General features: G+C 23.9%; 4 protein-coding genes across 4 annotated transcripts; all 4 read right to left on the reverse strand.

The window, feature by feature from the left end:
* Positions 1 to 4193: 4193 nt before the first annotated feature.
* On the reverse strand, positions 4194 to 5538 carry OCT59_000953 (uncharacterized protein; the record flags this gene model as incomplete). Its single annotated transcript, XM_066139227.1, has 8 exons — positions 4194 to 4384; positions 4470 to 4640; positions 4717 to 4783; positions 4852 to 4917; positions 4997 to 5092; positions 5189 to 5275; positions 5365 to 5425; positions 5501 to 5538. 8 exons carry the CDS (start codon positions 5536 to 5538, stop codon positions 4194 to 4196), a joined length of 777 nt encoding a protein of 258 aa, XP_065988650.1.
* A 3467-nt stretch (positions 5539 to 9005) lies between these two features.
* Positions 9006 to 10347, reverse strand: OCT59_000954 (uncharacterized protein; the record flags this gene model as incomplete). The annotated part of the gene is made up of 8 exons (XM_025313762.2): positions 9006 to 9199; positions 9283 to 9453; positions 9531 to 9597; positions 9667 to 9732; positions 9812 to 9907; positions 10006 to 10092; positions 10174 to 10234; positions 10310 to 10347. The coding sequence occupies 8 exons, from the start codon at positions 10345 to 10347 to the stop codon at positions 9006 to 9008; spliced, it is 780 nt and encodes a 259-aa protein (XP_025186763.2).
* Positions 10348 to 12332: 1985 nt separating this feature from the next.
* OCT59_000955 (uncharacterized protein) lies at positions 12333 to 13719 on the reverse strand (the record flags this gene model as incomplete). Its single annotated transcript, XM_025323399.2, has 8 exons — positions 12333 to 12622; positions 12691 to 12861; positions 12935 to 13001; positions 13078 to 13143; positions 13222 to 13317; positions 13394 to 13480; positions 13548 to 13608; positions 13682 to 13719. The coding sequence occupies 8 exons, from the start codon at positions 13717 to 13719 to the stop codon at positions 12429 to 12431; spliced, it is 780 nt and encodes a 259-aa protein (XP_025186764.1). The 3' UTR covers positions 12333 to 12428.
* Positions 13720 to 14036: 317 nt separating this feature from the next.
* On the reverse strand, positions 14037 to 15692 carry OCT59_000956 (uncharacterized protein; the record flags this gene model as incomplete). The annotated part of the gene is made up of 1 exon (XM_025324358.1): positions 14037 to 15692. One exon carries the CDS (start codon positions 15690 to 15692, stop codon positions 14037 to 14039), a length of 1656 nt encoding a protein of 551 aa, XP_025186765.1.
* Between the last annotated feature and the right edge of the window lie 181 nt (positions 15693 to 15873).

Consider the following 15873-nt stretch of genomic DNA (forward strand, 5'->3'; position numbering starts at 1 on the left):
AGTATAGATTAATTTAATTATTAACTAGAGTAACTTGGTAATTATTAGTGAGTTATAATCATTATACTGTCAGATTGACTCGAAAATTTTGGGTCGGGTCATCAAACGTTTTTATAATTAAATATAAAAAAAATTGATTTTTTTATTAAAAACGTCAGACTTGACGTTTTTGTAATTAAAAAAACAAAAAAATGACTTTTTTAGTTAAAAAACGTCAGGCTTGACGTTTTTGTAATTAAAAAATCAAAAAAATGACTTTTTTAGTAAAAAACGTCAGACTTGACGTTTTTGTAATTAAAAAATCAAAAAAAAAATGACTTTTTCAGTTAAAAAACGTCAGACTTGACGTTTTTGTAATTAAAAAATCAAAAAAAATGACTTTTTCAGTTAAAAAACGTCAGACATGACATTTTTGTAATTAAAAAATCAAAAAAATGACTTTTTCAGTTAAAAAACGTCAGACTTGACGTTTTTGTAATTAAAAAATCAAAAAAATGACTTTTTTAGTTAAAAAACGTCAGACTTGACGTTTTTGTAATTAAAAAATCAAAAAAATGACTTTTTTAGTTAAAAAACGTCAGACTTGACGTTTTTGTAATTAAAAAATCAAAAAAATGACTTTTTTAGTTAAAAAACGTCAGACTTGACGTTTTTGTAATTAAAAAATCAAAAAAATGACTTTTTTAGTTAAAAAACGTCAGACTTGATGTTTTTTAATTAAAAAATAAAAAAAAATGATTTTTTTAGTTAAAAAACGTCAGACATGACATTTTTGTGATTAAAAATAAAAAAAAATGATTTTTTAATTAAAAACGTCAGATTTGACATTTTTATGATTCAAAAAATTATTTTTTACGTTATATTTGACAATTTTGTAATTAAAAATCAAAAAAATTGATTTTTTTAGTTAAAAACGTCAGACTCGACGTTTTTGTAATTAAAAAATCAAAAAAATGATTTTTTTATTAAAAACGTCAGACTTGACGTTTTTGTGATTAAAAATCAAAAAAAAATATTGGTTTTTTTTAATTAAAAATGTCAGACTTGATGTTTTTGTGATTAAAAATCAAAAAAATATTGATTTTTAATTAAAAACGTCAGACTTGGCAGTTGGCATTTTGTAATTAAAAATCAAAAAAATATTGTTTTTTTTAATTAAAAACGTCAGCCTTGACGTTTTTGTAATTAAAAAATCAAAAAAAATGATTTTTTTGATTAAAAATGTCAGACTTGATGTTTTTGTAATTAAAAAATCAAAAAAAAAAATGATTTTTTTGATTAAAAACGTTAGACTTGATGTTATTGTAATTAAAAAATCAAAAAAATGATTTTTTTGATTAAAAACATCAGACTTGACGTTTTTGTTATTAAAAAATCAAAAAAATGATTTTTTTAATTAAAAAATGTCAGACTTGACATTTTTGTGATTAAAAAATAAAAATTAAAAAAATATTGGTTTTTGTTTAATTAAAAACGTCAGACTTGACGTTTTTGTAATTAAAAAATCAAAAAAAATGATTTTTTTAATTAAAAACGTCAGACTTGACATTTTTGTGATTAAAAATCAAAAAAATATTGGTTTTTTTTAATTAAAAATGTCAGTCTTGACATTTTTTGTTAAAATAATAAAAAATGAAGAAAAAACGTTTTTGTGTTATTTTTTTTATAATTTTATATGGAAAAATGCTAAAACGTTTTTTTCTTAATAGTAATGCAAAAAAAAAAGTTTTTGGCATTTTTTTTAATAATATTATATGAAAAAACGCTGAAACATTTTTTTTACAATTTTTTTATTTTTTTGCAATATTTTATGAAATTTTAATGATCAACAAAAAAATGAAATTATGCAAATATTGAATGATGCAACAATTTAACAGGGACTTTTAGTGGCACAGGAAGAGTTTTTGCGAAAAGTTGGCATTAGAAGTTTTTTTCATTGTCATTGTCATTGTCATTGACATTGACATTGACATTGACATTGACATTGACATTGTCACTGACATTGACATTGTCATTGACATTTACATAAAGTTATATAAGATTAATCTGAGAGTTTTTTACCAAAAAGGAAATTTTTTTATAAAAAGGGAAATGATTTTCAATTTCGAGGCAATTCAGCAGGTGTTTTAATAACAAATTGAGAAATGATTTCCATAGAAAATCTCGTGACAAAATTTATAATAAATTTAAAATAAATGATCAACAAATGATCAACAAAATCGTTACTAGTTTTATAAAAAACGCCCAATAATATCTTTTTATTGTTTTAATTTATGCCGATACTAATAAAAAATAATAAAAGCTACATAGAATAATTTATAATCACAAAAATCTGATATAAAAATATTTCCTCATCGGTATTATGTTATACCGATGATTTTTTTTGTAAATTATTCCACCGGTATAAAATCCATCGGTGTGTATATACGCCATACACAATGAGATAATTAAAGTTATTTCTTCCTAAAAACAAATAATAAAATCGGTTCAAATCTTTTATCGGTAGATCTTAATAAAACAAATATATATAATACACACCCCAGATGTTACGTTCGCTTGGGCAAATAAAACATTTTTTTCTTGACCTTTAAAAAATGATATTCCGTCATCTTTCAAATCAATTGCCTATAAGAAAAAATCTTTTTAAAATAAATAAATAAATAAATAAATAAAAATTAAGATTTCAATATGTATAATAATATTTACCACCACATTTGCTCTTAATCTTTATATTAAAAAAAGTTCCGTTTTAAATTAAATATTTTTTTTTTTTTTGAGGTAATGGATTATGATTATCGGCAGCTCAAGAATTATTAAGTCAATCAATTACAAATAATATTTACCCCCCAGTAACGATAAATGTATTCCCCTTAAGTTGCATGATTTGAAGTATAGAGAGTATCGGACGCTAATAATCGGCGTTTTAATTATATAAGATTAGAAGTCGAATCAAGCCTTGGTTTATTTATTTATTTTTTTGGAATATATGAAATGCTAGACTGGACAGAAGTTTAAAGATGGAATACATATTGCTTGACGTTAAACGTCATATCATTTGACTCTGGAGTACAAAGTACGGTTGTTAACATCATGTACCGACAAAAAAAAAAGATGTGATTTAAAGGAGATATTTAAAAAATATTACAAATGTTGAAACAATATTATAAGATCATGTTCAATAAAAAAAAAACAAAACAGAAAACTTAAAAATGATAATTACTAGATATTCCGATATAACAGGAACTACTATATATAATTCCTTAACTCCTTTAAGTAATACTAATGGGGAGAATTATGTTTTTAAGGCTAAGAAATTATTAGAGGAGCCATAAGATCGTTTATGGTTAAAGAAAATTTGGCCAAATTTCAAAATTATTGAAAAAGATGAACAATACTAAAAAAATCATACTACATCATAATACAGGATGAATAAAAGTGTTGATGAGCCTAATAAATCGCTCTTATGTATAGGATATTATAAAAATAATTAAGAATAAAAAGCTAATTACAGGAAATCAAGTCTATAAGATTGCAAATTATTTTAAATATTAACAAAAATAATCAATTTATTTAGCAATAAAATAGGAAAAAGAAATAAATTTTATTATTTATAAAATGACTGTAGCAATAAAAAAATAGCAAAATTTAGTAACATAATAATCTATTATTATGAATAATAGAATAATAGTGTATAAAATGAATTTTTAACATTTTTTACCAACGAAAAAAATAAATATGATTTCGCACTATCGAAACATAATTACCGAGAAAAATCATCTGTGCAGATCACGTGTAGCCTGGAAACAAATCTGACGTTGTTTTGGACGTTTACCGTACAATGATTTATTTTTCGTGCTTTTACAACTTTAAGATTAGGGTTAGGGTTAGGGTTAGGGTTAGGGTTAGGGTTAGGGTTATGGTTATGGTTGTATTAGAATGTATAATTTGTTTGGGTACATATATTTATAATTTACCAAGTGCAAAATCAACAAAATAATATTGGTACTGTAAGATAGTAAGTACATATTGAAATTTAATAAAAATAATATATAGTAGATTATAAAATAAAAATAACTTAATAAATAAAATAACTTAATAAATAAAAATAACTTAATAAATAAAAATAACTTAATAAATAAAAATAACTTAATAAATAAAAATAACAATAAATAAGAATAACTTAATAAATAAATTTATAATTTTCCTAATTTAATACCAGCGTCAATTCTGATGATTTCACCATTCATATAAGTATTCTCAATTAAATGAATAACTAGCTTATTAAATTCACCATCTGCTTTACCAAATCTACCAGGGTACTCAATTTGATTTATCAATGTTTGGGTTAATCTTTCATCTGCAGCAGCTGATACCATTGGAGTATCTAAAAAATTTCAAAATGATAAATATTACTTTAATCAATATTAAACATAATTATTAAACAAAATAATGTATAATGCTATAAATACCAAAAAATCCGGGAGCAATAGTAACAGCTCTAATACCAAATTTAGATAAATCTCTCGTCATAGGTAAAGTCATTGAGGCCACACCACCTTTAGATGCGGAGTATGAAATATAGCCTACTTGTCCATCTTGATAAGCGATTGATGATATATTTATTATTACACCTCTTTCTCCTAATTGAAAAATTAATCATAATATATTAGTCATATATTGGCCGAAATATTTTATAAATAATAAAAGAAACATTACCTTCTTCTAATGGTTTTTGCTTAACCATTTGTGCAGCTACTAACCTACATACGTTAAAAGTTCCAACCTAAATAATAAAAATATGTGTGTGTGAATCATTTCTATTTAATTATTTGATTAAAATTTTATATTTACCAAATTAACGTTAATAGTAAATTTAAATGATTCTAAATCTAATGGCTTTCCGTTTTGATCAACGATCTATTATTATTCGATTAAAAATAATTTCAATTAAAAGTTTCATAACAAAAAACACAAATAACTGAATGTAAAAACATACCTTCCCTGCTATAAATATACCACCGCAATTTACAACTCCACGAATATTTTCCCCAAATTTATCAATTGCTTGTTGAATGGCTTTAGATATTTCTTCCTAAAAGCAAAGAAAAATTAAAATCGGTTCAAATCTTTTTTAGTAAAAAAAATGTTTTTTTTTTCATTAAAAATTGGAAAAAATTTTAATACATACTTCAGATGTTACGTTCGCTTGAACAAATAAAACATTTTTTTCTTGACCTTCAAAAAATGATTTTCCGTCATCTTTCAAATCGATTACCTATAAAAAAAAAATTTTTTTTTTAAAAATAAATAAATAAATAAATAAATAATAAAAAAAATCCTATTATATACTATAATAATATTTACCACCACATTTGCTTCTAATCTTAATAATTCTCGAGCTGCCGATAATCCTAATCCACTTCCTCTAAAAAAAAAAATTTAATTTAAAAACAGTACTTTTTTCTTACTAATATAGTCATTTAATTACAATAATATTTACCCTCCAGTAACAATAAATGTATTCCCTTTAATTTGCATGACTTGCAGAATAGAGAGAGTTGAACGCTAATAATCGACTATTTTAAATATGCTGATCATTGATTTAACTGTATAAATTCGCAGTAGTATGCTTTTTCGCGGTAGCCTTCCTTATTTATTCACTTTTTCGCTCAATTAGTAAGTGATCCACTGATCTTCATGCAGATTTTCATCTTTTTGGGAATGCACCATGTGAATTTCGTAGTTTATAGCTAAAAAAAAATAAAAAAATCATTGCTATTGCTATTCCTATAGCTATAGAAATTGCTTCTTTTGTCATCATTAGAATAAAATCACAAATTATTCACTTCTGTGCCACTTTTAATGCATTTTTAATTGTACCATCAAAAAAAAAGTTTTTGTAAATAAAAAAAATTTAATTTCCGTTGATCAATAAAAAATTTCATTGATCAACGAGAAGACCATTTTTCAATAAAGATGATTACATATCAGTTCAGATTATTATTAAAAAAAATATTTCATTTTATTTATTACATTACGCATTATTTATTTATTCAAAAAAATAAATATATTATTAATAATTTATGCCATTTATTATTTATTTATTAAAAAAAACTTTTTATATATTTAATGATGTATGATATATCTACAAGATTTATTTTTTAAAGGATGGCCTTTTTTTTGGGATGGCCTTTCTTTTTAAATAAAAAAAAGAAATTTGAGAAATTTCTTGGTACAAAATTTTATTGTTTATTTAATTAATTAAAAAAAAATTGGTTTGGTAAAATTTACAACCCAATCAAAAAAAGGAAAAATTTGAAAAAAAAAATAGTTCAGTAAAATACAGCCAACCAAAAAAGATAATATTATTTGTAAGCTATAATTATATTAATAAAATATCAGATATAATATAAAAAATGCAATTTTATATTTAAAATTCATATTTATATATGCTTATTTTTTGTTTTCTTATTTTTTTATTAATAGAATTAAAAAAGATAATTTTTTTACAAACCAAGTTACATACCTTTAAACAGTATTACATCCAAAAAATATTTACATTTATTAAAGAGAAATCCTTTTAGTCATACAAAAAAATCACTTAGGGGGACGAAGTCCCCACAAATCGCAACTTCTAGTTAATTATTAAATTAGAAGTCGAAATCCATTTTTTTTTTGGAATAGAGAAATAAACATAGTGTTACACAGTAAAATGTCGTGCAGCAATCACATGGTATAACCGGACCCGTGATGTAGCATATATAAGATATATAACATATGTAGCATATATTTAATAAGTTAATATGTGCCATATGTTAAACATTTTTAGTTTGGAATTTTATGTATATATAGACCTGTAATAAAGAGCATTTAGGATAAGAACGTGTGTGAAGAATTTAATTAATAAAAAGTTTCAGTTATCTTTTAATATACACCTTAATTTTAAGTTTAGTTTTATATGGTTAATCTGCTTTCCTTTATTTGTGTCTGATTGTATGCGCCAGTATGAAGCGATACTCTATTCACATCTGATTGGATTGATTTTAACATATACGTTGATCTTTAAAATTAACCTTCTGCTTTATTATAAATAAACATTTTTTAATGTATAGCTTATTTTTAAGCATACAAGAACTGATAGTAACATCACATGGCATACCGCGTGACTATAATAAATTTTAAAAACCCTGATTTGGATTTCAGTTAATTATAAATTTTTTACTAAAAAGTTATGTTATAAAATGCTGCCAAAATTATAAATTCATTACTTTATATAATAAATTACACATAAACCAAATGAATTATGGCATTCCAAATTATATAATTATGGCATTATAAATAATTTTGGTCACATGTATAAACAACAAAAATAAAGATTTGTGAGATGAAATTTAAAGAAGATATTTAAAAAATGCTGAAACAATATTACAAGATGATAATTTGGTATTCCGATACTATTAACAGACTATATAATTTTAAGTAAATACCAATGAACTTTATGAAAGAGAATTATGTTTTAAGACTAAGAATTATTAGAGAAATCATGCATGTAATAAGCCATAAGATCATCTATGGGTAAAGAAAGTCTGACCAAATTATTGGAAAAGATGGATGATGATATTTTACAACACTAAAAAAAATTATCATTTAGTGAACATACATATATGAAAATATCAGTATGTCAAAAACAGCATGATCCTATTAAATACATATATAATAAAAGTATTGTTATTTATAAGATGTCTAATATGGAAGTCTTGAGCTTATTTATCAGAGGCACAAATTTAATTGGTGAAAAATCACGTGATGGACAGAAACACCCGTGACTTTAAATTTTAACTTTGCGTAGGAATAAAAATAGCAAAAGTATTAGGTAAAATGCAGTACCATAATAATTTATTATTATGAATAAAATAATAGTTTATAATATGCAGTTCACCCTTACTATAGTGAATCCCATGGAGATTAAAATTCGTTAGTGAGAAATTCACTATATTGAGGGTCGGTCATTTTATTATAAATAAAAAAAAATTTGCACCTGAACTTTTCTTAATTATAGCAATTTAAAAGTTAGCTAGCTATAAAGAGGGTGAACTGTAATAAGAATTTTTTTTCGGTATACATATAAATTGGAAAACTAGATACATTTAGAATTTATGCTAAATTTTTGTCGAGTTTAGGTGTTACGCACCATACAATATGTGGTTTCGCGAGAATAATCACCCGATCATTCAAGATGAAATTACTGGAAAGAACAGGTGAGAAGGGAGAACTGTGAAAAATATTACTATGTTTATTTTATATAAGAAGTACAAAGTCACGTTACGAAAATTTTTTGGCGGTGTTCTTTGGGGTAGTTGCAACAAACCTGGTTACCATTTTCATAATGATGTTGGTAACGGTGTTACTCTTTTTTTAGTTATCCATAAGGAACGTAAATCCCGAAACATTATTATTTTGTATATGCTTTGTGTATTAATCATACATGTTATCGATAACACGTTACGATTATGATTGAGACTTTATTTAGTCCCTTCGAGCGGCAAGCCTTCCAATTCCAGTCCTTTCCAATATTTCAAATGCATCATCACTGCCCGTTAGTCTAGCATCCCAAAATTTCTTTGTGGGATACACCGTTTACAGTGATTTTTAGTTTTTATTTTATGGATGATACCCTGCAGGCGCATACTATTTTTCGTGCTTTTAACGATATTATAACGTATAATAATTTGTTTGAATACATATATTTATAATTTATCAAATACAAAATCAACAAATATTGGTAGTTTAATAAAATAATATATAGATAATATATAGATAATAAATAATGAATTTTTCTAACTATCACCGGGGTGATGATCACCTGTGACTGAAATTATTACAATCGACCAGCATTAAAAAAATATAGTGCCGGTAAAAATTGATAATTCTGGCCAACGGTGATGATCACCCCCGGTGATTTGAAGTAAAAACCATAAATAATAATAACTTAATAATAAATAAATTTATAATTTTCCTAATTTAGTACCAGCATCAATTCTAATGATTTCACCATTCATATAAGTATTCTCAATTAAATGAATAACTAGCTTATTAAATTCACCATCTGGTTTACCAAATCTACCAGGGTACTCAATTTGATTTATCAATTTTTGGGTTACTTTTTCATCTGTAGCAGCTGCTGATGACAATGGAGTATCTAAAAATTTCAAAATGATAAATATTACTTTACTCAATATTAAACATGATATTAAACAAAATAATGTGTAATGCTTTAAATACCAAAAAATCCGGGAGCAATAGTAACGGCTCTAATACCAAATCTAGATAAATCTCTCGTCATAGGTAAAGTCATTGAGGCCACACCACCTTTAGATGCGGAGTATGAAATAATGCCTGCTTGTCCATCTTGATAAGCGATTGATGATATATTTATTATTACGCCTCTTTCTCCTAATTGAAATATTAATCATAATATACTATTAGTCATATATTAGCTGAAAATATTTAATAAATAAAAGAAACATTACCTTCTTCTAATGGTTTTTGTTTAATCATTTGTGCAGCTACTAACCTACATACGTTAAAAGTTCCAACCTAAATAATAAAAAATGTGTGTGTGTGAATCATTTCTATTTAATTATTTGATTAAAAATTTGTATTTACCAAATTAACGTTAATAGTAAATTTAAATGATTCTAAATCTAATGGCTTTCCATTTTGATCAACGATCTATTATTATTCGATTAACAATAATTTCAATTAAAAGTTTCATAACAAAAAACACAAATAACTGAATGTAAAAACATACCTTCCCTGCTGTAAATATACCACCGCAATTTACAACTCCACGAATATTTTCCCCAAATTTATCAATTGCTTGTTGAATGGCTTTAGATATTTCTTCCTAAAAGCAAAGAAAAATTAAAATCGGTTCAAATCTTTTTTAATAAAAAAAAATATTTTTTTTTTTATTAAAAATTGGAAAAAAAATTTAGTACATACTTCAGATGTTACGTTCGCTTGAACAAATAAAACATTTTTTTCTTGGCCTTTAAAAAATGATTTTCCGTCATCTTTCAAATCGATTACCTATAAAAAAATTTTTTTTTAAAAAAAAATTAAATAAATAAATAATAAAAAATTCCCATTATATACTATAATAATATTTACCACCACATTTGCTTCTAATCTTAATAATTCTCGAGCTGCCGATAATCCTAATCCACTTCCTCTAAAAAAAAAAAATTAATTTAAAAACAGTACTTTTTTCTTACTAATAAAGTCATTTAATTACAATAATATTTACCCTCCAGTAACAATAAATGTATTCCCTTTAATTTGCATGACTTGCAGAATAGAGAGAGTTGAACGCCTAATAATCGACTATTTGTTTCTTTTTTTTTTTGTTTTTTAGGTTGTTAAATGTTTTATTATCATGCTGATCATTGATAAAACTGTATAAATTAATTATTAAATTAGAAGTTGAAATCAAGTCTTGGTGCATTTTTTTTGGAATAGAGAAATAAACATAGCATCACATTTATGGAAATGGCATACCGCGTGACTATAATAAATTTAAAAACCTGATTTAGATGATTATTTTCGGTTAATTATAAATTTTTTACTAAAAAGTTATGTTATACATGCTGCCAAAATTATAAATTCATTACTTTATATAATAAATTACACATAAACCAAATGAATTATGGCATTCCAAATTTATATAATTATGGCATTATAAAGTAATTTCGGTCACATGTATAAACAAAAAATAAGATTTGTGAGATGAGATTTAAGATATTTAAAAAATGCTGAAACAATATTACAAGATGATAATTTGGTATTCCGATACTATTAACAGACTATATAATTTTAAGTAAATACCAATGAACTTTATGAAAGAGAATTATGTTTTAAGACTAAGAATTATTAGAGAAATCATGTAATAAGCCATAAGATCATCTATGGGTAAAGAAATCTGACCAAATTATTGGAAAAGATGAATGATTATATTTTACAACACTAAAAAAATTATCAAACAGCACCAAGAACCGGAAAAATTTGAATTATGATACAGTGTATTGAGAATAGTATTATGCTAAATTTGTAGTATAAATATTGGTTATTGGATAGGGACGTTAGAGCTACCTGTGTTATTACGCAGACTTCCGAGATCATGTTTATATATAAATAAACCAGTATTTAGTGAACATACATATATAAAAATATCAGTATGTCAAAAACAGCATGATCCTATTGAATACATAATAAAAGTATTGTTATTTATGAGGTGTCTAATATGGAAGTCTTAAGCTTATTTAGTAAATTAAAAGTATATCCGTGATATAGATCAAAAAAATCAGAGGCACAAATTTTAATTGGTGAAAATCACGTGATGGACAGAAACACCCGTGACTTCAAATTTTAACTTTGCGTAGTACTTATAGCGTCCTTCGCTACTGTAGGAATAAAAATAGCAAAGTATTAGGTAAAATGCAGTACCGTAATAATTTATTATTATGAATAAAATAATAGTTTATAATATGCAGTTCACCCTTACTATAGTGAATCCCATGGAGCGTTAGTGAGAAATTCAGGGTCGGTCATTTTATTATAAATAAAAAAAATTTTGCACCTGAACTTTTCTTAATTATAACAATTTAAAAATTAGCTATAAAGAGGGTGAACTGTACAATAAGAATTTTTTTTCGGTATACATATAAATTGGAAAACTAGATACATTTAGAATTTATGCTAAATTTTGTCGAGCTTAGGTGTACGCACCATACAATATGTGATTTTGCGAAAATAATCATCCGAATCACTCAAGGTAAAATTACTGGAAAGAACGGGTGAGAAGGGAGAACTGTGAAAAATATTATTATATTTACTATTTTATATTAGAAGTACAAAGTCACGTTACGAAATTTTTTGGTGGTGTACTTTGGGGTAGTTGCAACAAACCCGGTTACCATTGTTGGTAACGGTGTTACTCTTTTTTTAGTTATCCGAACCTCCTTATTTTGTATAGTATGCTTTGTGTATTAATCATACACTGTTATCGATAACAAAAAATTACACGTTACGATTATGATTGAGACTTTATTTAGTCCCTTCGAGCGGCAAGCCTTCCAATTCCAATCCTTTCCAATATTTCAAATGCATCATCACTTCCCGTTAGTCTAACATCCCAAAATTTCTTTGTGGGATACACCGTTACAGTGATTTTCAATTTTTATTTTATGGATGATCGATACCCTGCAGGCGCATATTTTTCGTGCTTTTAACGATATTATAATGTATAATTTGTTTGGATACATATATTTATAATTTATCAAATACAAAATCAACAAATATTGGTAGTTTTAATAACAATAATATATAGATAATATATAGATAATAAGTAATAATAACAATAAATAAATTTATAATTTTCCTAATTTAGTACCAGCATCAATTCTAATGATTTCACCATTCATATAAGTATTCTCAATTAAATGAATAACTAGCTTATTAAATTCACCATCTGCTTTACCAAATCTACCAGGGAACTCAATTTGATTTAACAATTTCTGGTATACTCTATCATTTGAATTATTTGTTGATGCCATTGGAGTTTCTAAAAAATTTCAAAATGATAAATAAATATTAAATATTAAATAAAATAGTACGCAATATTATAAATACCAAATAATCCGGGAGCAATAGCAACAACTCTAATACCAAATCTAGATAAATCTCTCGTCATAGGTAAGGTCATCGAAGCCACACCACCTTTAGTTGCAGAATAAGTAACTTGTCCTACTTGACCATCTTGATAAGCGATTGATGATATATTTACTATTACACCTCTTTCTCCTGATTGAAATATTAATCATAATATATTAGTCACGTATTGGTTGAAATATTTTATAAATAAAAGATATATTACCTTCTTCTAATGGTTTTTGTTTAACCATTTGTGCGGCTACTAGCCTACATACGTTAAAAGTTCCGACCTAAATAATATAAATATATAAATATGTGCGTGTGAATTATTTTAATTAAATTATTTGATTAAAAATTTGTATTTACCAGATTAACGTTAATACCAAATTTAAATGTATTCAAATCCAATGGTTTCCCATTTGAACCAATGATCTATTATTATTCGATTGAAAATAATTTCAATTAAAATTTCATGACAGATAACATAAATAACTGATTGTAAAAACATACTTTTCCTACTATAAATACACCACCACAATTTACAACTCCACGAATATTCTCCCCAAATTTTTCAACTGCTTGTTGAATAGCTTTAGATATTTCTTCCTGAAAACAAAATAAATCGGTTCAAATCTTTTTGTCGGTAAATTTTAACAAAAAAAAATATATATTTAATACATACTTCAGATGTTACGTCCGCTTGAACAAATAAAACATTTTTTTCTTGACCTTTAAAAAATGATTTCCCGTCATTTTTCAAATCGATTACCTATCGAAAAAAAAAATTTTTTTTTTAAAAAAAAATAAAATTCCAATATATATATAATAATATTTACCACCACATTTGCTCCTAATCTCAATAATTCTTGAGCCGCAGATAATCCTAATCCACTTCCTCTAAAAAAAAATTTCAATTTAAAAACAGTATTTTTTTTAGTAATATAGTTCAATTAACTACAATAATATTTACCCTCCAGTAACAATAAATGTATTCCCTTTTATTTGCATGATTTGCAGAATAAGGAATGTCGGACGCCGCTATTAAATATTGTTTAACTATGCCGATCATTGACAAAACTGTACAAATTAATTAAAATTAATTATATGAGTTTAGACGTTTATTTATTTATTTTTTTTGGAGTAGATGTACATGTTTTAGACGTTTAATAAATATATTTGATACATAATAAAATATAATAAAAAATTTTTTTTTGGAATAATCATCAATATAATATAGAATAATTTATTTATACATAATTACATAATAAAAAAAAATATTTTTTTTTTTCACATCTAAACTTTAAAAATCTAACTTAAATTATAAACTAATACATTTCTTCTATATAACTATAATGTTGAATCTTTAAATCACCATAATTTTGAACCTTAATATTATATGATTCAAATATCTTAACTTCATCCTTCATAGAAAATAAATCTTTACATTTTTCTATTGAATCATCTGAATCATCCTTCATTTTAAAAGCAAAATAATCAATTTTTTTCTTTTTCATAATATATTCTTTTATAAAAGATAAAATATTCTCATTTCCTATTTGAATTTTATTATTAATTAATAATTTCTTAATAAAAGTATTTTGAGAATTTTTTAAAAATATTTCAAAAATATTTTCATCAATTGAAAGAGATAAATCTAAATATTCCAATTTTAAAGGTAAAATTTGACCTAACTCTTTTAATATAATTGAACTAATATTAAGAATATCATCATTTGGTTGATTAAGAATATGAAGTCTATCAAAATCAATTATAATATAATTAAGATGATGATTATTAAATTTTTTAATTAAATCCATTGATAAATAAATATTTTGATAATCAAAACCTGGTAAATCAAAAAATTTGATATTTTTACAATATTTTATAATAATTTCAAGTAATTGATATTTTAATTTATTACTAGTTAATAAACCAATATTTTCTAAATAATCACCAGAAATTTGTAATAAAGCTTGAAAATTATCAATTTGAAATTTTTCTTTCATAAATAATGAAGTTAATTTAAATGGTTTGTTAATATTAATAATTTGTTGAATAAAATCATAATTTAAAGAAAAACAATAAAGTATATGAATAGATTTTAAAACATTTAATTGTTCAATAACTTGTTTAAAATTTGTTATATTTTTAAAATTTATATTATAAAATATAATAGTTTTTAAAGTATTTGAACAATTTGAATTTTTTAATGATAAAAATATTGAATTATAAATATGAAATCCAAATAACATTTTTTCAAGATTTTGTTGTGAAATGATTAATTCAGAACAATATTTTATGATTAATAAATCATCATAATTCATCTTATGATGAAAATAAAGTATTGAAATTGTTTTACAATTATTATATAAAAATTTTAAAAAATCATAAAATATATTTGTTGTTTTAATAATTCCATTAAATGAAATTTTTAAATTTTTAATATTAAGAATTAAATTCTGATTTTGTAATATTAATTCCAATATATCATTAAAATAATCATGATCTCTAATTAATATAATTTCAAATATACGTAAATTAATATTATTTTCATTTTTTAATATGGAATTATAAATTATTTTTGATATTTCTTTTATCTTATCAGAATTTAAAGGTGTTCCTAATTTAATAAAATCAATCCATTTTTCAATATAATGAAAAATTTTCCATGTATTTAAACATTTAATATAATTAGGATAATTAAATAATGTGTTTGATGGTATTAAATCAATATTAATTTCATATTCAATTAATTTTGTTTTATCATTATCATTTAAATTATATAAAAAATTTCTAATGAAATGATAATTTGCTGTAGGATTAGAGAATGGATCTTCCCATAATAATGGAATAGCCAAACGACACCATAATCTATTAACTAAAATACATGAATGTAATGTTAAAAAATCGTTACGAAAATATTGTATAATTTCATTTAATAATTCAGGTAAATTTCCTGAAAATATTTTTGAACATGCCATTGGGGAAAAAAAGAAAGGGAGAGAAAAAAAAAAATATATCAGCCGAATTTTTTTCCATAAGGGTCAAATCCAAAATGCAGGATATGAAATCCGTACTAATATTGAAATGATCATGGTGTGACGGATATTACCTTAGTCCAAAAAATTTGTTGATCAACCTATAAATATGGAAAATTTTTAT

The sequence above is a fragment of the Rhizophagus irregularis genome, chromosome 1, assembly GCF_026210795.1.
Source record: "Rhizophagus irregularis chromosome 1, complete sequence".
Classification (NCBI taxonomy): domain Eukaryota; kingdom Fungi; phylum Glomeromycota; class Glomeromycetes; order Glomerales; family Glomeraceae; genus Rhizophagus; species Rhizophagus irregularis.